The sequence below is a fragment of the Andrographis paniculata genome, unplaced genomic scaffold (assembly GCF_009805555.1).
Source record: "Andrographis paniculata isolate CXL003 unplaced genomic scaffold, ASM980555v1 Contig25END, whole genome shotgun sequence".
In the NCBI taxonomy this organism is placed as follows: Eukaryota; Viridiplantae; Streptophyta; class Magnoliopsida; order Lamiales; family Acanthaceae; genus Andrographis; species Andrographis paniculata.
In genome coordinates this window covers 866803-889709 of record NW_026137546.1, presented here as the reverse complement: position 1 = coordinate 889709, position 22907 = coordinate 866803, and the positions used below count along the sequence as shown (strand labels likewise).

General features: G+C 39.6%; 1 protein-coding gene across 1 annotated transcript; it reads left to right on the top strand.

Moving 5' to 3' along the window:
* Nucleotides 1-2944: 2944 nt before the first annotated feature.
* Nucleotides 2945-6838, top strand: LOC127245818 (proline transporter 2-like). The gene is made up of 8 exons (XM_051266894.1): nt 2945-3034; nt 3146-3335; nt 3872-4096; nt 4183-4277; nt 4640-4829; nt 4911-5035; nt 5109-5324; nt 5942-6838. The coding sequence occupies exons 2-8, from the start codon at nt 3209-3211 to the stop codon at nt 6317-6319; spliced, it is 1356 nt and encodes a 451-aa protein (XP_051122851.1). The 5' UTR covers nt 2945-3034; nt 3146-3208; the 3' UTR covers nt 6320-6838.
* Nucleotides 6839-22907: the final 16069 nt, after the last annotated feature.

The window sequence follows — 22907 nt, the reverse complement described above, 5'->3', positions numbered from 1 at the left end:
TATGCGCATATGTTGGGTTATAAAATATTGTATTCTATGTTATAACATAACCTATGTTGATTAGGTTGACCGGATAAGCATGAGATCTGTGCTTTCAAAATAATTTTTTATTTTTATATAAATTACAAACTTATATTACGCACATATATATATATAATATAAAGGATAAAAATGTCAAAATTATTTTACACGTCTAAACTAACCAATAAAATACTATTATTTTATTTTTCATTTTTCAATATATTATAAAAATTCAAATGGATACTTTCATCCGAAACTGAAAACATAATAATTTGTGTTGAATTGTTTACTTTTGTAACAAAAAAAATATAAATATTATATATAAAAAAAATCGTGTAAAAAAAAATTAATTGAGTGAACAAATTTAATATTTAATGTTGAATAGTTAATTTTTTGGTTAATTGATAAAGTGTATAAATTCAATATTTTGCACATTTTATATTTTTTAATATTTTATCTCACTTAAAGTGTTCATCATTTATTAATATATTTATTAATTATAATATTTTAAAAATTTTTGAATGTACATTTTTATTTGGACGGTATAATTAATTTTTGTGAAAAATCGTATAATTAAAAATACTTAATAAATAAATCCAAAATAGTAACAAGATTCAACCAAATATACACATGAATCAATAAAAAAAATTGTATTATTAAAAAAATCTAAAACACTTGACGTTTATAATACAATTCAATAAATACGTTGTAATTTAATTAGATTACAAATTTTAATTAATCAAATACTAGAAGTCTTTTTGGTTAGTGATATTTTTTTTAATAAAAATTTAATTTAAATATAATACTATATATAATAATATATTTTTTCAAGTAAGTAAAACTTTGAAGAATATAAATTTTAAAAAATAACTAAAAGAACTTATTTTATAAAAAATAAAGACCATCTAAATGAATTAATGTCAATAATATAAAATTTTTTTATTGAGTTAATTATTATTTTCTTCCTTACAGATACCATGTCTACGTTGTCGTTTCTGTCCGTCTCACATACCATGTCACTTTCCTTTTTTGAAAAATGTTTACACACTTTAATTTCATTTTAAATTTTATTTTTAATTTTAATTAAACTAATTAGTTATCTTAATCTTAATTTATAATTATTTATATTATATGATAATTATTTTCACTAATACATTCTTAATTATCTACTAATTACACCCCTCTTGTCTATGGCAGACACGGTATCTGAGACGGAGGGAGTATTTGATAACATTATGCTATCGAATGATTCATGATTATTATATATTATCTTATTATATTATCACTGTATATGTTACCTCAATTATTTATTTTATCGTGACCCAATAAATCAGAATAAATTCAGTTGTAACATATCATATTGAGTTTTATACTCCATCTGTCATTTATCTATTTATTTTTTTTATTTTATATGTTTTGATTGTATAGTATAAAGATTGTATGAATATTAAATTTACCCCTAAAAATAGACAAAATAATTAAATAATAATATAAATGATTTTTTATGATAATATACTCAATTGTAAATTTTTTATTAATAATAATTAAATTTTATAGGTTGTATGAAAAATTATATTCCTAATATAAAAAATAATATTTTGTATTAAATTGCTAATTTTTATTAATAATAATTAAATTTTATAGGTGGTATGAAAAATTATATTGCTAATATAAAAATAATATTTTGTATTAAATTGCTAATTTTTGTGAATAAATAATATATATAAGTATATATTGTATTAATATGTATATGTATATTAGTATCTTTTAATAATATTTATAAATTATTGTTCCGTTCAAAAATATTATATAAACAAACTCATTGATTATGAATAAAAGAAGTATATAATTTAATAGTAATAATAATACTCCCTCCGTCCCAAAATGTTATCTTATTTTTTTATTTTCGTCCGTTTCAAAACAATTTATTTATTTTTTTATTTAGTAAATGTGGTCCTTATTTTATAACAAAATTATTCATAATTTTTCAAACTATCCTTAATTATTACTCTAATCTAACTTTTTAAAATCCTTCGAAAAGTAAGGACATTTTAGTCTTTTACATTCTACTTTATACTCACTTTTAATTAAATACTACTCCCTCCGTCCCAGATACTATTTCCACGTTGCCGTTTATGTCCGTCTTACATACCATGTCACTTTTCTTTTTTGGAAAATGATTACACACTTTAATCTCATTTTAAAATTTTAATTTTTTAAATTTTAATTAAACTAATTAGTTATCTTAATCTTAATTTATAATTATTTATATTATAGGATAATTATTTTCACTAATACATTCTTAATTATCTACTAATTACATCCCTCTTAAAATACCTTAAAATACCGTGTCTACAATGTAGCAGTATCTGGGACGGGACGGAGGGAGTATTATTCCTTAATTTTCGTGGCAGCACCCAAGACGTCTCTTTTGGGACGGAGGGAGTAGATTTTTTAAAAATAGATTTATTTTTTTTTAGAATTTGAATTTTCAAAAATTTAAAATAACAACAAAAATTAATTTTTGATAATACATTTTATATTAAAAACTAATATTATTTAATATATATGTTTGTATATAGAAATTATTGGTAATAAATACTTGCCAAAACTTTAGAAATAAGCACGTGAACAGTGGCAAAAATAATCAGCAAAATTTGCGGATATAAATTATCTCACGCAATTAAAAAAAGGGAATAATTTCTCTTGTAATAAAAACAAAAATGACAATGTCGACCAGATTCCTTTTCTTAATTGAAAGCGTTGACTATAAGTGGCCCACAGAGTCAAACGCCGTATGTACGTGGCGCAATCTGAGCCGCAGATGTACCAATCAAGTGACATCGACGGCTAGAGATAGGCGGAGTAAATTACAAAGAAGTACCCGCGTCGCAGAGAATCACTACCGCCCAAAATGATCTATATTTAAGGAGTGCCCGCCCTTCCTAAAATTCTCGCAGAAGGCTAATAGCCGTTCAGAGTTTCTCTTCTCATTCGCTCTGTAAATTAACAGGTAAAAAGCTCTTAATCTTCGATTGTGATGCGATTATCAAATTATGCATTTGTAGGCGGTGATTGCGGCAGTTCATTGATGGTGTTTCTTTGATGATATTGTGGAGTACAGGTTGAGCAGAAAGGGGATTGGTTGTGACCGGTGGTGAAATCGAGAGGGAAGTCGGTGGAAGAAATGGCCGGGGTAGAGGCTGGGCGAAGGGATTATGACGCCGGAGCGAAATCAGGCGAAGTCGGAAAGGTTGTTTCCGACGATCACATGCCTGTTCAGATACCGGACACCGCACATCAGATTAGCAATGGTTTCGTTTTCTATTTACGCTGATTTTGACGTTTTTAGGTTTTTTTTGTTTTCGGAAGTTTCATTTTCCGTTTGTGCGAGTTCATTTGGTTTGTTCGGTTTGGTTTGTGCAATTCCGTGGATATTTGTTTGGTCTCGTTTGGTGGATGAGTTTGTCGGTGGTGTTTGGGAGAGTGTGTTCAGATTCGATTATTCTGTTTTTAACCGTGATTGTTTTCGATAAGTTCTTCGATTAGACTGAGCGTTATGGAGCTGAGGAGTTAATTTCCATGTCAACCACTTTGTTGCCATTAACAGAGTAGATTTATCGATTCATGATCTGTGCTCTACGTTTCTGCAAAACTTTTTCTGAACTATGCGAACAAATTTGCTCTTGAGGATGTGTTATTTGCTAAAATAGAACTTTAACTTCCAGAATTTAGCATCCTTAATGCCTGAGATGTTCTTACTTCGATGTTCTACTTCTGTTAGATATAGGAGAGAAAGATCCTACTTCTTTAGTAGTTAAAACATGTTTTTGTTGCAATTCAAATACAGATTCATGGTTTCAAGTGGCGTTTGTTCTTACAACGGGGGTAAATAGTGCCTACGTTCTCGGGTATCCCGGCACTGTCATGGTTCCATTGGGTTGGGTAGGCGGCGCAATTGGGCTTGTTCTAGCAACTTTAGTGTCTTTATATGCAAACATGCTAGTAGCCAAGCTCCATGAACATGGAGGAAAGAGGCATATCCGATACAGGGACCTTGCAGGGTACATATACGGTGAGATAAAACGATTATATACTGTAGTGAATAATGTTCTGGATATAACTAACATGTCGAATGACCTGTGGGGTGGTGTGATGCAGGTGGAAAAGCCTACCATATTACCTGGGGACTGCAGTATGTGAATCTTTATTTGATCAATGTTGGATTTATCATTTTAGCTGGACATTCACTAAAGGTAATACATTGCTGTTCAACCTCCTTTGTTGTTCCAGAAACCTTCCCAGGTTTGCCTATGGTCTGAACTCATCTACACAGCCTGTTTTTATTTAACCTTCCATTGGATCATTTTGTAGCCATCCATGGAAATTTCTTTTGTGACAGGTATATGCATATAAATATACGTATACGTATACATATCCATATACTTATCTGTTGCAGCTACCATTATAATTTATATACTCTGCCTTTTTTAAAATGTTAGCTTGATGATCTTTGCTACAAATCTATGGAGATTATATGATAATTTACATTTTTTAGTTTGGTATAAGTTTCAAGGCTTTTAAACTCATTCCTGTGATGCTGCTGCTTATTACACAGGCTGTTTATTCCCTTTTCCGACAAGACAATGAACTGAAGCTTCCATACTTCATCGCAATCGCTGGAGTCGCTTGTGGTTTGTTTGCCATTTCAATTCCTCATTTGTCCGCTATGCGCATTTGGCTGGGATTTTCGACGCTTTTTAGCCTGCTTTACATTGTTATTGGATTTGCTCTATCCATGAAAAATGGTATTATCCTTCTCCAGGTTAAATCTAACTCTTTGTATAATCTTCGCCCGCGTAGCTAATGATTATCGGTTAATTTCATAGGTATCGAAACTCCCCCGAGAGATTACACCATTCATGGTTCGAAATCCGACAAGATTTTCTCCTCTATCGGTGCAACTGCTAATCTTGTCTTCTCCTTCAACACTGGAATGCTTCCAGAAATTCAGGTCCCCTTATATATATATATATACACATAACTTTTTACGGGATTTGTTCATCGTTTGTTCATATTCTTGACAGGCGACGGTGAGGCAACCGGTGGTCGGGAACACGCTAAAGGCGCTCTACTTTCAGTTCTCAGCCGGGGTTGTGCCGATGTATGCAATAATCTTCGCCGGCTACTGGGCATACGGATCAAACACGTCCGAATACTTGCTCAAGGACCTCCATGGTCCGATCTGGCTGAAGACCGTGGCGAACATCGCCGCGTTCTTACAATCCGTCATCTCATTACACGTAAGCTCCGTCGTCATCCCCTCTCCCGACCATCATCACCATTACTACGCTCACTAGGGGTGTCAATTCGTATTTTCGGGTCGTGTTCGTGTCGGGTTGAGCTATGAGAGTAAAAAAAATTGTCAAACCCGAACCCGACCCGAACTGAACCCGAGATTTGAGCTGAAACTCTAGACTCGAATAGGACACGACACAAATTTTTTCAGGTCGGGTGCAGATTGACCTGAATTAGTTTCAGGTCACCTCAAACCCGAACAAAAACGACATGAACCCGAAAACTTAAAAAAATTAAATTAATATAAAAATTCATTTTTATTTTTATTTTTAATAATATAAATATTAAAAATTAAAATAATATAATAAATAATTTCAGGTAAACTCGAAATACGAAATCTGAAACCTCATTTGATATTTATAGTTTAGGTTATCAGGTCAATTTGAAACTTGATTCGAATACGGCAAAATATTTTTCGTTTTGGATTCGAGTTGATCCAATTTTTTACAAACCTGAAATACGCAGACCTGAACCTGAAAAATTTTAGGTCGAACGGGTTCGATTTTTCGGATCGGGTTTAGTTTTTACACCCCTAACGCTCACCGTGCTCTTGTTTTGTCAGATTTTCGCTAGCCCGATGTACGAGTACCTCGACACCCGATTCGAAATCAAGGGCAGCGCTCTCGCCGTACGCAACCTGACGTTCCGTGTTTTGGTCAGGGGCGGGTACATCGCCGTCACCGCATTCGTCTCCGCCATGCTGCCGTTCCTCGGCGATTTCATGACGTTGACGGGTGCGATCAGTACGTTCCCGTTAACGTTCATTCTCGCGAACCACATGTACCTCGTCGCGAAAGGCGACAAGCTCTCGCCGGTCCAGAAGACCTGGCACTGGCTTAACGTCATCTTCTTCGGTTCTCTGGCGGCTGCGACTGCCGTCGCCGCTGTCAGAGAGATCGGAAAAGATTCGCGGACGTTTAATCTTTTCGCCGATATATAAGTTTGTTTAGCGTTTCGGAGTTTTAGATCGGTTCAGGATAATAACTGATAGGGAAAATTGAAGGGAAGTATTTATTGCATAACACTTATCCATTGTAAAGCAGAGGGCAACAAATGCAGCTGCTGTATTCTTATAATGTCTCCTTTCTGACCTTGTAATGTTTCTGTTCTCTCCGAAGAACCACAGCTTTTCGACTCGCGAAAAATGGTTCGTTTGATCGTTCGACTGATCGATCGATCTCTGTGCTGCGCCGATCTATAGTTTTTGTCGTGCGCAGCGCGCTGTCTGTGTGTCGAATATTCGTCGAAACTCGGCGTAGAGTGTCTGCTTGTGTTCGTTATAGATTTGCTTGCAGGAAGAATGGAGTTGGTCTGAATCTGGGACACCATGAATTGAGCAGGTTCAAGAAATATATGTAATAAATTTGGTTGTGTTATTTTTTGAATTTGTGTGGATTTAGTATGGAAGATTCGATATATTTGTCGGAATATTACCTTAGTATCGACGTTAAATTGTTTATCTTCTTTGATCTTGATGGATTAAGTCTTTTTTACTAATGATTTCTTCAACTCGAGTTTGGCTTACCTATGAAGGTGGATTCATGCTGATCGGGTCAATTCATTATGATGTTTAATTAACATAACCGTATATTTCTTTCGTCTTTTAACAATTTATTATAAACAATGTAAATTTCTTACATAACTAAGGGCTTTTTAATTTATGTAATAATTCTGTATCGTGCTCGAGTTTTTCTTTTTTTTTTTTGTTTTTTTATGTTACAGTAAAATGGGACACAATAGAATAGATTGCACATACGGATTAAACCAAAGCAACAAATTTGACCAAATAAAATATAATTAAATACAAAGCCAAACTCCACCAATGTCCTTACTAATACACCGCCGCCGGCGGCGGCGGTGGCGGCTTGTCCTCGAAATGAGGAGGCGCTTTCATCACCGGCGACGGCGGCCGCGGAAGCGGCAGCCGTGAAGTCTTAAAATGAGGCGGCTTTTGGTACTCCGGCGACGGCGGCTTCCTCCAAGCCTCACTTCGTTTCTCATGATTTGGTGGCGGTGCCGGAGGCACACCACCACCATTAAACCTCCGCCTCCGCCGCCTTCGCGCCGCCCTTCCACGGCGGCGACCATAGCCGAGTTTTGTAGCAGCATGACTGCAGCAGCTCCAAGGAAGAAGAGATACACGGCTGCCTTCATTCCCATTCTTCTTTTTTTTTTCAAAATTTTTGAGAAGTACTGCAAAATTCAGAGTATTTATAAATGGTTTGGGCTCTGGTATTCAGAGATATAGAAATTTTTTATAAATAATTAAAGAATTAAAATAATTGATACGATAGTTTGTAAAGATAAATATATATTTGACTTGTCATAAAATATATATATATTTGACTTAATAATTTTTTAGGATTGACAAAATAGTATTCCCTCAGTACAAAACCAATCGATTTGTTTTTGCAATTTTAATATATTTATAATGACATATTTTATTTTATTTTATTTTTTTTTATTGTAGCATTATATTTATACATAATTTATCTACGGTAAATAATTTTATTTACTTACAATTTCATTATTCATATTTTAATAAATAATAAATGATTTGCCATTATTTTTTCTATTTTATCACACTATTTTTTTAATAACTCCAATCTTCAAGTAGGAAGTTTTATTATATTAACATAATTTAATTATATTACAAAATATTTTTAGAGATAAAAATTGTATATTCATCTCTTTTATTATATCAAATTTGTAATACTAATATTCTACCATTTATTTGAAAAAAAAAAAAAAAAAAAAAAAGATATATAGATACATTTATACTAACCGGGTAAGTATAAACTTCTTAAGTCATGCATATAGACAATGTACCACGATTTGAGCGTTGAATTTGCAGAGTGGGAAAGTCAAGTGATTGAAATTTTGTGATAAAACATGTGACCTTTTTTGTTTGTTTACATATAAAATAAAATAAAATCATTATTGAATACAATATTTTTAATAAATATATATATATATATATAAGTCTGTTACGTACGAAATTTAGAATTAGGTTAAAAGCCCAAGGTAAAAAGAAGAATGGGCCTGGCAATAGAGTTGATTGAACTGACTGAAGGGCACCATGAGGAAATCAAGGAAAATAGGTTTATTACTAAGGAAAGTCCTCAGGTCGGAAGGTCTTCAGGTCGGTAGGTCCTCAAGACGGAAAGTCATTAGGACGGAAGGACCTCAGGTCGGTAGGTCCTCAAGACGGAAGGACCTCAGGTCGGAAGGTCTTCAGGTCGGTAGGTCCTCAAGACGGAAAGTCATTAGGACGGAAGGACCTCAGGTCGGTAGGTCCTCAAGACGGAAAGACCTCAAGTCGGAAGGTTTTCAGGTCGGGAAGTCCTCAAGGCGGAAAGACCTCAAGTCGGAAGGTTTTCAGGTCGGGAAGTCCTCAAGGCGGAAAGACCTCAAGTCGGAAGGTTTTCAGGTCGGGAGGTCCTCAAGACGGAAAGACCTCAAGTCGGAAGGTTTTCAGGTCGGGAAGTCCTCAAGACGGAAAGACCTCAAGTCGGAAGGTTTTCAGGTCGGGAAGTCCTCAAGGCGGAAAGACCTCAAGTCGGAAGGTTTTCAGGTCGGGAAGTCCTCAAGGCGGAAAGACCTCAAGTCGGAAGGTTTTCAGGTCGGGAAGTCCTCAAGGCGGAAAGACCTCAAGCCAGATGGTTCGCAAGTCGGGAGGATTGGCGGTCGGACCCATACTATTGTAGATTGGCAGTCGGGCCAAAAGAGCGGAAGGTCTGTGGTCGGCTCAAAGAGTGAAATATAGGGATAATTTTGGTCTGCTGGGGACGCGTGTCAGCATGAGAAGGGTTGGAAGACGGTTGGGAAGGAGACGTTGTAACCGTTCGGGTGACGGTTTTCGGTACGGTTTCCCAGAGAATATTTAAAGGCTTGGATAATCATTTGACAAGGCATCTTCAATCAACTTCAACAAAGCAAAGTCAGATTTGGGGATCACCACTTTAAATTTCAGTCTTTTATTTTCCAGTTTATTTTCTGTACCATACAGTGTTTAGAGATTCCTAATCTCAGGCACTAATTAATCAAGTTTAAGGATATTTTCTATATCTTTGAATTTTACTTTATTTTTGTTGAAAAATTACATCAACAAATTGGCGACCACAGTGGGAGCAAGACAAAATTGCTCATTCCAATTCCGGCGATAATTTCATACGTCTTAGATCCGGCCGAATCATCGGAAGGGTTATGGCAGGTTCACAACCGCAATCATCTTCGGCACCGGTGGGAGAATCCGTTCCACCACCTATTGTGCCAAATGCCGGGGAAATCCCACAACCACCAACGGATTGGTGGTCTTATGTTCAACAAATGAACAACCAGCACACTTTGGTTATGCAGAATATGTTGCGTGAGCAACAAACGAACATGTTGCGAGAGCAACAGAGTCTGATGCAGAACATGATAGATCAAGCATTGTCAAGGGTTAGTCTTAAACCCACTCAAACGCCACCAGGAGTGTCACCGTCCCGACTACAGGCAAATTTCGCAGGGCCATCATTCGTGGATAGTACATTCCCAAGTGCCACAAATCCCAACCGAACGGATAGGGGAAAATCTCCTTTGACTTTTCCCAACAATGTTCCACTGGGACCAAGGGTTACCAATCCGCAGCCGAACAATTCAAGGGAGGACAGGCCCGAAGGATATATACATGATCCTATTCATATTCCTGTGCAGGATCCGTTCCATGTTCCTGATCATCAACGCTTTCATGTAGATCCTGATGAGATTGCACATATATTAAGGGATCAGTATGGATTAACTCCTCAGATAGCTAACCGCCCTGCATATCAGAGACCTTTCCCAGAAAGGATCATTAATGAACACCCTCTCCCAAGGAATTTTCGACCACCCGATTTTCATGCATTCTCAGGGGAGGACGGATCTTCCACCATAGAACATGTTGGTCGGTTCACAGCACAATTAGGAGAAGTTGGCAATAACCCTTTTTATAAGTTACAGCTGTTTGGTTTATCTCTTACTAGAACGGCGTTTTCGTGGTTTGTAAGTCTGCCTCCTGGACAAATTCAGACATGGGAAGGACTGGAGATGGCATTTCACGCTAGATTCTTCAATCCTTTACCAGTTGTTTCTTTAACTGATTTACTAGAATTGAGACAGTTTCCAGAAGAATCTGCTTCACAGTTTATTGAAAGGGTGCGATTGATGAAAGGACGATGTCCTACGGTAATCAGTGAGAAAGAGATGACCAATTTAGTGGTCCGGAATATGCATACTCGTTTAAGAAAGGCACTCACTGCCCTGGATGTGGAGGATTTGGCAAGTCTTGCATCCAAGGCAGGACGTTTAGAGTCTTTGTTCAGAGAGGAAGATCAGCATAACAGGCGTAATAGAGGCCAACATATGGCGAGTATGGGAACAGAAACATGTGACTTTGATTTTAATCAATCAGAAGAGATGGCAGCCGAAATCCTTTCTGGAAAACCTTATGTATGCCCTAAATTGAAGCCAGTACCAGGATCTGAAGGAAAGGAGCAACCGACTTTTGATAGTTCGAAAGCTGATGAAATCTTTGATATCCTACTGACTGATGGGCAGATCCGTATTCCAAAGGGGCAAAGATTGGCCACTAAAGAAGAAATCAAAGGGAGACCATATTGTAAGTGGCATAATTCTTTCACACACAATACAAGTCAGTGTATTCATTTCAGAAAGGAAATTCAAAAGGCCATCAAGACAGGTCGGCTCAAATACATCACTCTAGGTGTAGACCAGCAACCGTTTCCGAAAGTAACAACGGCAATGGTTGACATCCAACCAAGTTCGGAAACAGGGAAAAGTTCGGCCAATAATGGGCAAACAGGGGAACGAACTCAGGCAAGCCCCGGAACAAAGAAAGGAAATCAGCCAAACAGCAGCCGACCGGAAGAACGATTCAAAGTTGTTGAAAGGCCAGTCGCTGAAAAATGGGACCATCCAGACGGTTCTTTTAACGTGGAGGTGAAAGAAAAGGTTTTAGTGCGTGACCACCCGACCAGAAAAACAGGGTCAGTCGGGAACAATTGGGCTCGAAATAAAAAGCCTTTACCAGTTGATATAGATCCTCGTTTCCCAGGTATGAATCGTACACAGATTCGCAATGCCAAACGCAGGTATGCTGCAAAGTATGGGAAACGAGTTCCTTCAGCAAAACAACTAACCGACGAACAAAAAGCAGTCGACCATTTGGCAGGAGATCAGTCCATTCGGGTCTTTACAGAACAAACGACCAACGAGCAGGGAGCAGCCATTCAGTCTCCAATTGGTCGGTCCAGTCGGGTCTGGTCAGGAAAGCAACCGAATGACGGATTAGGCGCTTCCGACCATACCAAAAGAAGTTCGTCGGGACAGGGGAAAGGTAAAGGAATGGCAGATGAAATAATTAAAGGTTTTAGATGCCAACATTGTGAACGGATCAACATCAATCCATCTCTTGAAGATTTCCGTATAGAATCTTTGACGCTTCAACCTCAGAACAAGACGAAGGAAGAAGCTCTAACTACAGAGGAAAGTTCAAGATCTGTTAAATCTCGTCTGGGACCACGAATCCCTTGTCGAATGACAGAGATTAATCAGATGAGAGATGAACCGATATGGGCGAGTCTGGTAGATGATACTATGGACGAATCGTTATGGGCATTCTTGGCAGATGATGAATTAGAGGAAACAGAGTGGGCAAAGACTTCAGATTCTGAGCCTCAGCCGGAGCCACCTTCGATTGTGTTTCCTCCTATTCCAGAGGGTGCGATCTCCCATTTGAAGCCTCTGTATGTTAATGCTCATCTTTGTGGGAAACCAATCACAAAGGTTTTCGTGGATAATGGAGCAGTTTTTAATGTTATGCCATTGAAGACTCTCAAGAAGCTAGGGAAAGGAATTCATGATCTGTCTCCTGTGGAATTCGAAATGACAAGTTTTACAGGGCAGCCGACTAAGCCTGAGGGCATGATGGTTGCCACAATCGAGGTCGGACCAAAGAAGATCTCCACTGTTTTCTTTATTGTGGACGCAGATACTACATACTCTCTCTTGCTGGGAAGAGACTGGATTCATGCCTCTCAATGTGTGCCTTCAACCCTGCACCAACAATTAATGTTCTGGGAAGGAAATCAGGTCTTCAAAATGGAAGCGAATGACAACCCATTCGATGTATCAGAACAAGTTGAAGAGTCAGTGTTTTATTCCAGTCATTTGGCTCCGATGTCTCAGTTGTATATGGCCAGGGAATACCCAAACAAGGGTTATAAAGTTACTGGCCAGAACTCGATGTTCTATTAAAAGAACACCTTTATTGTATGGCTCATGATAAAGCCACACCCATTCCCATATAATTTGTTTGTTATGGATGATACAAGCTTAGAAGTATGTAGTTCTCTTATTAATAAGTTCTATTTAAAGCAGTTATTACATAAAGCAGAAAATAGTAAAGAGATTCTGGATGTTCACCTCCAAGAAGATGAACAATTTCGTTGGCCCGACTTATTAGAAAAAACAGAACCAACAGCTTCATCACAAGACCCATTATTGGAGTTTAATTTAGGAACCGAATTGGTTCCAAAAGTGATCAGGTTAAGTGGTTATTTGTCTAAAGAGCAACAAACAATGATGCTCGAAGTTATTAGAAACAACATTGATTGTTTAGCATGGGATTATTCAGAGATGCCTGGTTTGACAAGAAGTCTAATAGAGCATCGATTGCCTATCAAAGAAGGTTGTAAACCTTACAAACAACCTCCAAGGCGAATGAGCCCGGATCTAATGCCTCAAATCAAGGAAGAAATCCAAAAACTTCTCAAAGTGGGTTTTATCCAGCCTTGCCGTTATGCGGAGTGGCTGGCTAACATTGTGCCAGTGGTCAAGAAAAATGGTAAGATTAGGATATGCATCGATTTCAGGGATTTGAATCTAGCTACTCCTAAGGACGAATATGTGATGCCTATGGCCGACATGTTGATAGATGCAGCAGCAGGACATAAAATCCTTAGTCTGATGGATGGTTATGCAGGTTATAACCAAATATTTCTGGCAGAAGAAGACATTCCTAAGACAGCATTCAGGTGCCCAGGGGCTTTAGGTATTTATGAATGGACAGTCATGCCATTCGGGTTAAAGAATGCAGGGGCAACTTACCAAAGAGCCATGAATTCAATCTTTCATGATTTAATTGGCAGATCTATGGAAGTGTATATTGATGATGTTATTGTTAAATCTGCCAGTTTTGATGAACATTTGAGAAATCTTGAAGAGGCATTCGAAAGAATGAAGAAGTACAAGTTGAAGATGAATCCAACCAAATGTGCTTTTGGAATATCAGCCGGGAGTTTTTTAGGATTTTTAGTTCATGAAAGAGGAATTGAAATCGATGCCAATAAGGCTAAAGCCATTCTTGACAGTCGGCCACCCAAGACGGTTAAAGAAATCCAAAGTCTTTTGGGTAAGGTGAACTATTTGAGGCGTTTCATTTCTAATGCTGCTGGCAAGGTCAGACCCATCACTAAATTGTTGAAAGCTGGAAAAAATGCTTTTGAATGGGGTCCCGATCAACAGACGGCTTTAGATGCTATCAAGCAGGCATTGGTTCACCCTCCAGTCTTGATGCCTCCTAAACAAGGTCGGCCACTCAAACTTTATTTGGCAAATACATATGAAGTGGTTAGCTGTTTATTGGCGCAGGATGGTGATGACGGGAAGGAAAGGGCAATCTACTATCTCAGTAAAACCCTTACAGGACCAGAACTGAATTACACTATGCCAGAAAAAATGTGTTATTCATTGGTCTTCGCTTGTACTAAACTCGAGCATTATTTGCTGCCCAGAAGAATTGAGGTCATATCAAAGGTGGATCTCATCAAACTAATTTTGCAGAGACCTACTATGAAGGGCAGACTCATGAAGTGGGCCATCAAATTGGCTCCTTTTGATCTTCAACATTCCCCGCTGAGGGCAATCAAGGGACAAGCAGTAGCCGACTTCTTAGCAGAATTCTCACCAGTCGGGTATTCTCTTTGTGATAGTGTCCGACCTTTTAGTTGTTCATCAAATCTGGATAATCTACAGGTCGGATGGGTGCCTTATATAAGTACCAGAACATGGTTGATGTTCTTTGATGGTTCTACCTCTGGAAACAAATCAGGGGCAGGGGTCTTTTTGCAAGGACCTGATGGTCAAAAGATCAACTTACAATTACGATTGGAAGCCATGACCCATAATTCGGCAGAATATGAGGCTTTAATTTTGGGTTTGGAGGCTTTAATAGCCAGGAAGGTCCAGTCTGTAATAATAAGGGGGGATTCTCAATTAGTAGTCAACCAGGTAAACAATCAATATGTTTGCAATTACCCTCATCTTCGTAGATACAGGGACATTGTGGGTCGGTTACTGACGAAAATCTCAGAAGTAATAATTGAGTTCATTCCGAGGAAAGAAAACCAACGTGCTGATGAGTTGGCTCAAAGGGCCTGTAAAGGAATTCTGGAGGATATGTGGTCGGAGGTCAAGTCGGGCATAGAAGAAAAGACAGACCCAATATGTGACCGAACGGTCGGGCAAAAGGCTGTCAGACAGGAGCCCGACTGCGAAGTTACGGTCGGGCAAGAGGCTATTGGACAGGAGACCGACTGCGAAGTTACGGTCGGGCAAGAGGCTATTGGACAGGAGACTGACTACGAAGTTATGGTGGGGCAGGAGACTGTCGGACAGGAGCCCGACTGCGTAGTTACTGTCGGACAGGAGCCCGACGGCTTAGTTACAGTCGGACACAAAGATACCAGTGAAACAGTGCCCGATTGGAGAACAGAGCTTATCACGTATTTACAGAATCCAGGTGCAAGTGTTTCAGTTGCGACACGATTGAAGGCTTTGCGTTTTCAATTGATAAATGGAATTTTGTATAAGAGATCATTTGAAGGTTTACTTTTGAAATGTTTTCAATTGAAGGCTTTGCGTTTTCAATTGATAAATGGAATTTTGTATAAGAGATCATTTGAAGGTTTACTTTTGAAATGTTTGGGGTCTAAAGAAGCTCTAGAGGTGATGACGGAAGTACATGGTGGGATATGTGGAGCTCATCGGGCAGGTCTGAATATGAGATGGGCCATTCATCGTTTGGGTTTTTTCTGGCCAAAGATCTTTGAAGATTGCATACAATTTGCCAAGGGCTGCCAGGAATGTCAAAGACATGGAAATTTAAACCATTTGCCAGTAACCGAATTACAATTCTTGGCAAAACCATGGCCTTTTAAATCATGGGCTATGGATATTATTGGTAAAATACATCATGCTTCATCGAAACATCATTGTTTCATTTTGGTCGCGACTGACTACTTTACCAAATGGGTAGAAGCAGTTGCTTTGAAAAATGTGGATCAGAAAGAAGTGATAGACTTCGTTTTGAACCAAATTATTTACAGATATGGTATTCCTCAGTCTATAACAACCGACCAAGGCCTGGTTTTCACAGGGGAAAAGTTCTCTAGTTTCTTGGCAGAATTCGGTGTTCGATTACATCATTCTTCACCTTATTATCCCCAAGCCAATGGACAAGCGGAAGCAGCAAATAAGATTATTATTGGGATTATAAAGAAGATGGTTGAAGGGAACCCAAGAAAGTGGCATTTGTTATTGTCTCAGGCTTTATGGGCACATAGGAATACCAAAAATACGGCAACAGGGTTCTCACCTTACCAACTCACGTTTGGCCAAGATGCTGTTTTACCAGCCGAAATCCGAGTATCATCTGGCCGAACAGAATTTACTGGTGGCGGTCTTACAAAAGAATACCAACAACTTATGTTGCAACAGTTGGAGGAGTTGGATGTTAACCGTCTCCATGCAATAGGTCGAAGTGTGAAACAGAGTGAAATCAGAGCAAGGAGTTATGGAAAGAAAGTTCTTCACAGGACATTCCAAAAAGGAGACCTAGTCTGGAAGACCATTCTTCCTACATATAAGAAGACTGACCAATTGGGAAAGTGGTCACCGAATTGGGAAGGACCATACATTGTTCAAAAAGATATTGGGAATGGTGCTTTCATTATTGTAAATCATGAAGGTAAGAGAGTACATGATTGTATTAATGCTAAATATCTGAAGAGGTATTATCCTGCCTTTTCAGATAACAAAACTGCCTGAAGCAAAAATATTATTCTCAGAACCCATTTGTGGGGTTCGAACCTATTTAAAGGTTCACTTCGGTTAGTCATCATGTATTTGTGAGAAATTTTCTGCCTCTGAATCAGACTTTTCATCCCAGTGAGTGGATATTAGCTCTGGTTCTTCTTCAATAAGATCTTCCAAATCTGGTCGGTACCTTTCCCATTGGCTTTGCATGTCGTCTAGATCTTGATGGGTACGTGCTTGCATTTCTGTTAGGGCTTGATGTTCACGGTCAACAATGGTGCGCAATCTTGAAAAAACTTTTCGTTGATTGGAAAATATATTATCCCAACCAAGGTCTGGAAGTATGGTTGCTGCGTGATTTTCGATCATTTCCATGTGATGATGGAGATCAGGAATGCGACCAAGGATGTCACGAAGAGGTTCATACCCCTCAATGATTTTTTCCATCAGGCGGATGACGCGATGAATGGTTCTTCTTCCTCGTTGAGAGAATCGGAATTTGAAGTCTAGTTGCTTGAGTATATGTAACAAGTCTTCTGCATGGCCTCCAATAGGGTGATTACCTACAAAGAAGGGTTGAAGAACACCCTCCCAGTTGCTTGATGGAACATGAGGTCGGTCATTCGCCATGTTTGTTAGAACTTCAAGTGTTTTGATTTTTAAAATATGCCTTGGAATGTGTTTCTTAAAATATGAGAAACAATGTTCTTTTAAAGAAGGAGTTTGTTTCGATTCCTACAAAGTTGGAAATTGAAAGGTGATCCTTGTTTTGAGAGAAGAAAGAAAAACAAAATGGATTACTAAGTCAGTTGTTGTTACAAAGGGGGAAGTATTACAACAGTGCCCCTAGGGCAGTTTTTATATGGGTCCATTTGATTTCATCCCTGGATAGCCTTCTGGTATTGGCAGCCGTCTGATATCTTATGATGAATTGGGATCGGGCTTGGGTTTTCAGCTCTTGATCCAATTCAGCCTCATTTTTGGTATACTTCTCAAGCAGACGCTGTTCATTGGTAATTTGCTTATCCAGGGTAGACTGTTCTTTCCTCAGCTCCCGCAATTCTGCCTCCTTTTTCTGAATAGCTTCATCGACTTGAGCTTTCGTGCTAAGGAGACCACCCAGCCTTCCAGTAGTCTGCTGAAGGGATTCTCGGGTCTTAGCCAAAGAATTCTCCAGCGTTGTTTGATCAAAGTCGGGCTGGGGGGTTTCGGTTGACAGGAGTCCAATGACTAACACTTCAGTCTTGAGCTCTGTAAGTCTTTCCATCAGCCGATGCAGAATGGGGACGGCTGGCGATTCTGTTGGAGTGTAAAAAAGAAGGCCACCAACTGTCTGAATGAGTTTGTCCAATAAGTCGGATCTCAATTCTGACAGGGGATGGTTAATGGCCTCAGTGAATATGGTTCGGGCCTCCGCCGGAACCGGAACAGTCGATAGGACAGCTAAGTCCGAAGGCCCCTGCAAGGCCTACAATGTCAATAAGTATTCCAAGGGAGGTGCAAATTTGTTCAGATAAGATATGTGTTACCTCTGGGCGGACTGCTGTCAGTGAGGGGGGCAGCAATGAGGTCGGTCGAGTAGGGCAGACAGCTGGTATAATAGCAGCCGACTCGTCGGCTGCTGCGAATGGTCGCTGAGGTGCCGACCTGGGTCCCTATGGAAAGTAGTATATAAAACAGTTAGTGTTTTCTGAAAGAAACGTTGTAGCATGGATTGGTTTTGATCTTACCAAATTCACAGAAGTCTCCGAATCGGACGAAGACACTTCTTCCATTTCTGGAGGTTGGGCTGCCATAGGTGGTTCTTCTGCCTGCCACTCGATGGCTGGAGGAAGCGCCGCTGCTAGTTGGGCGGCTGCAGGTTGAGCGGCTGCATCTAGAGCCACTGCAGCCGGGATCTCTGGGGCACCTTCGATTTCGGGATCAGCAGCATCAGGGATGTCGTTTTGAGGGTCAGCTTCGGCGAGGGCGGCTGGTTCTTCCTTTGACATGGATGAGTCTGATGCTATGTATGGCGGTCGACCCATCTGGGAAGTAGTTCCTTCGCTGTCAGAAGAGACCCCTGCTGCTGATCCGATGGGTGAAGGTGTCTGTGAAAAATCATGGAAATGTTTGTTGTTAAATATATCAAGGTTGATCATTAGAATCCTAAGTATTGCTGATGAGAGAACTTACTGGTTCTATAGGCACTGCTGGTAAAGATTGCCTCCTGGTCGGGTGCCTGGCCCGACCACTCCTCGGTACGGGAGGAAGAGTTTGCCTCCTCGTCGGGTCCTCCGCCCGACTGCTCATTGGCAAATGGGTCTGGACCAAAGGCCCGATTGAATGGTCGGTTGGGACTGGTGTTGCTTGTGTGGTCGGTATTACCAAAGTCGGTTCTGAGGAATGAAATGAGTGACATCAAAGTTAAGATATAGTGAATTGGTTCACGGTTGTAAGGAAAAAATTACCTATTCGGGATCGGGTCCTTGCGGACGTCCTCGTAGTTCCAAGGTCCGCTGGTGCTTGCTGGTCGGCCCCAGAGGTCGGGGGTGTTGGCAGCCGGGACGCCTTCCTTTTTCGCGTTGGAACACTAGACCCGGTCCCCGGGGCGGCTGTTTGTTGTTGAGTGCTAGTATGTCTAGCCGCCCCTAGAACCAATCCTTGGGGGGGAAGGAGTATGTTCAGCAACCGACCCTCATTAGGGGAGATCAGGGGCCATACAACCGACCACCATTCATTGAATGTTTCTACAGTCTCAGGGTTGGAGCGGAAAGGAATATAAGAATTGGAAATTATATACGTGGTGAGCTGGGAGATATAAGAAGGGATTGAATTCGGTAGGACTCGTCGGTCAGGGCTTTGAAAAATTATATGCGGACACGCGACGGGTCCAGGGATACCTTGGCAACAGCCGAACTGGCGCGCCATGAATTGAGGTTCATAATTAAAAGTGTAAAAGGTTTTTTGCCCCTTTTATCAAGTTTTTTGCTACTAAAAAGAGACCTGGGTTTGAGGGCAACGTCCCAGGCAAAAGGATAAGTGGAATGAGGACAAGGCTCAGGAGTCGGAAGCGGATTTGGTACTAGAAAAGGCCAAAAATGGTCGGGAGCATAGCCCGCATACTTTTTATACATAGAAAATCGAGAGTTACTGCGGGTATCTGTTAAAACTGCGATTATTATTGGATCGGAAGATTGGAGGTTATTGCGTCCTGAGCAGAGTCGGTTAAGGGCTAATCCCAAATGTTTTTCAGCTGTTGGCATAGTGGGCGGAGATCCTAAGTTAAACGCGTTGGGGAAGTAGAGCCGGAACCAAAGTTCTAAAAACCAAAAAGGACCCGACGCGGCAGTGTCTAATTTCCTATTATCATTATCTGTTAAACGAAGGCTAACTCTAGTAAGTCCCTCAAACAGATTGGCTAAAAACAGGGTGCCAAGGGAAAAGAACCGACCTGACGTGATATGAATGGCCAGGTCGAGATGAGAAGGAAGAACACATTTGGAAGGGGAAACAATGACGTACCTACAAAGCCAAAAAAGGATAAAGGCAGTATGCTCCCGGTCGGTTACAGGGGTCCCTGGAGCCCCTTGCTGGTCGGTTGCGAACTTTGTCCAACCCCATTCCTTCACACCTTGTAAAGACCACCCTGGATGGTCTTCTGATGGCTCCTGCCCATCTAGGGCTCCCATTACAGGGTCTTCACCCACGACTGGGAGATGCGCGATCACTGCAACGTCCATAAGAGTTGGGCCAAAGGGGCCCGATGGGAAGAGGAAAGTCCCATTTTCCGCATTCCAGAAGGCAGACATGGCCAACAGCACCTTCTCATGCAGGTTGATAGGCATGGTGGACAGTAGTATTGCTTGGTCGATCTTTTGGGAACGCCATTGGGTCTGGAAGTGTTCTGCTACCCGTCGATACCAAGCGCGGTAAGGATCTTTTGGGTCTGTGAGATGGGTTTTGATGCTGTCTCGAATGCGAACTGCTTGGTAGTTAGGGCTGTTGATAGCCAAGGAATTTCGGGATTCCAAGACTTCCCTCATCCGATTTGAATCTTCAGGAGTAGTGCAATATGGACGGATCGTCGGAGTTAGTACTTTCGAGGCTGAAAATGGGCCCTCCGGGAGGGTTCCTTCGAAGGGAAGGGCAGGAATGTATTGATTTGCCATGGTTAGAGTGTTTTGGGATTGTGATTCACAAAAGCTTGTATTGCGGAGAAGGAAGTTAATCAGGAGTGTTGCAGTAACTGGTGCAGTTGCTAAGGGAGTTTTTCAAGAGGGTGGTGATTTATGAACTTCCAAACATTGATTGTTAAATGGCGTTTGAAAGTCCCTTGGCGGCGGGCAAGTTGTTACGTACGAAATTTAGAATTAGGTTAAAAGCCCAAGGTAAAAAGAAGAATGGGCCTGGCAATAGAGTTGATTGAACTGACTGAAGGGCACCATGAGGAAATCAAGGAAAATAGGTTTATTACTAAGGAAAGTCCTCAGGTCGGAAGGTCTTCAGGTCGGTAGGTCCTCAAGACGGAAAGTCATTAGGACGGAAGGACCTCAGGTCGGTAGGTCCTCAAGACGGAAGGACCTCAGGTCGGAAGGTCTTCAGGTCGGTAGGTCCTCAAGACGGAAAGTCATTAGGACGGAAGGACCTCAGGACGGAAAGACCTCAAGTCGGAAGGTTTTCAGGTCGGGAAGTCCTCAAGGCGGAAAGACCTCAAGTCGGAAGGTTTTCAGGTCGGGAAGTCCTCAAGGCGGAAAGACCTCAAGTCGGAAGGTTTTCAGGTTGGGAGGTCCTCAAGACGGAAAGACCTCAAGTCGGAAGGTTTTCAGGTCGGGAAGTCCTCAAGACGGAAAGACCTCAAGTCGGAAGGTTTTCAGGTCGGGAAGTCCTCAAGGCGGAAAGACCTCAAGTCGGAAGGTTTTCAGGTCGGGAAGTCCTCAAGGCGGAAAGACCTCAAGCCAGATGGTTCGCAAGTCGGGAGGATTGGCGGTCGGACCCATACTATTGTAGATTGGCAGTCGGGCCAAAAGAGCGGAAGGTCTGTGGTCGGCTCAAAGAGTGAAATATAGGGATAATTTTGGTCTGCTGGGGACGCGTGTCAGCATGAGAAGGGTTGGAAGACGGTTGGGAAGGAGACGTTGTAACCGTTCGGGTGACGGTTTTCGGTACGGTTTCCCAGAGAATATTTAAAGGCTTGGATAATCATTTGACAAGGCATCTTCAATCAACTTCAACAAAGCAAAGTCAGATTTGGGGATCACCACTTTAAATTTCAGTCTTTTATTTTCCAGTTTATTTTCTGTACCATACAGTGTTTAGAGATTCCTAATCTCAGGCACTAATTAATCAAGTTTAAGGATATTTTCTATATCTTTGAATTTTACTTTATTTTTGTTGAAAAATTACATCAACAAAGTCATAAAAAAAGCATAAAGCATGGCCATGGATTTTTTTTTAATTTTTTTAATTTTTCTTGGCCACGAGACTTTGACTTTGTTTTTTTGGCTTCACAACTACACAAATGCTGACCTTTTCTTTGTGTGTTTTTCTTTTTAATCTTTTTTTTTAAAAATATTATGATTTGATTTTGGTATTAAAATAGTATTTTGTACAATATTTTATAAGAAAAAATATAATAAACATATAGTTCAAATAACAAAATTTAAAAAGTTTGAGCAAAAGAAATCAATATAAAAATAATAAACATTATTCATTTTCATAATTCTCATATCTCATAATAAAAAAATAAAAAAATCTATTAAACATTAAAATATATGTAGGGCGGTGTAGACAGTGAATTTGTGATCGTGAGGTCATGGGTTGAAATTTCGACACCGATCATTTTGAAAGGCTCAATAGGCTTATCTATGCCTTCAATTTTTTTAGAATGCACCTTGGTATTCGGCCATCTCCAATGGAGGAGGTTTTCCCTACTTTTGCAGGGTGAAGAGAAAAAACTGCTCCAACTCACCTTGCACTGATTTGCATTTTTTTTTATACAATTATCTATTTATTTATAAATTATTTATTTATTTATATAGTTGTCTATTTTTTTTTTTAACCATGCAAAAATAAAGGGTATAGTTGAAGAAAAGACCCTGCAAAAAAAAATGTACTGTAGATCTGAAAAATGGAGTTATGGGTTGCAGATGGTCTTATATATTTGGTTTGAGAGGGTTGATATATTTTATTCAACAATGTTTATTTATTTAATAGAATATTGCTCAAATATTTTACTATTTTGTTATCTAAATAAAAATTAAAGCTCTAAAATTCCAAAACTTTATATCTACACCTAACCATAATTATGAATATGATTTGAGAAAACATCATATGAGCTTCAATGGGTCCAAAAATAATAGATCCCACAAATTTAATAAATATCAGTTCATTTATTAATATATATATAT

Coding starts and splice junctions, on each gene's coding strand:
- LOC127245818 (XM_051266894.1), top strand. CDS start 3,209: ATGGCCGGGGTAGAGGCTGGGCGAAGGGATTATGACGCCGGAGCGAAA. Junction 4,097..4,182: donor CCTTGCAGGGTACATATACG/GTGAGATAAAAC, acceptor GGTGTGATGCAG/GTGGAAAAGCCTACCATATT. Junction 5,325..5,941: donor AATCCGTCATCTCATTACAC/GTAAGCTCCGTC, acceptor TTGTTTTGTCAG/ATTTTCGCTAGCCCGATGTA.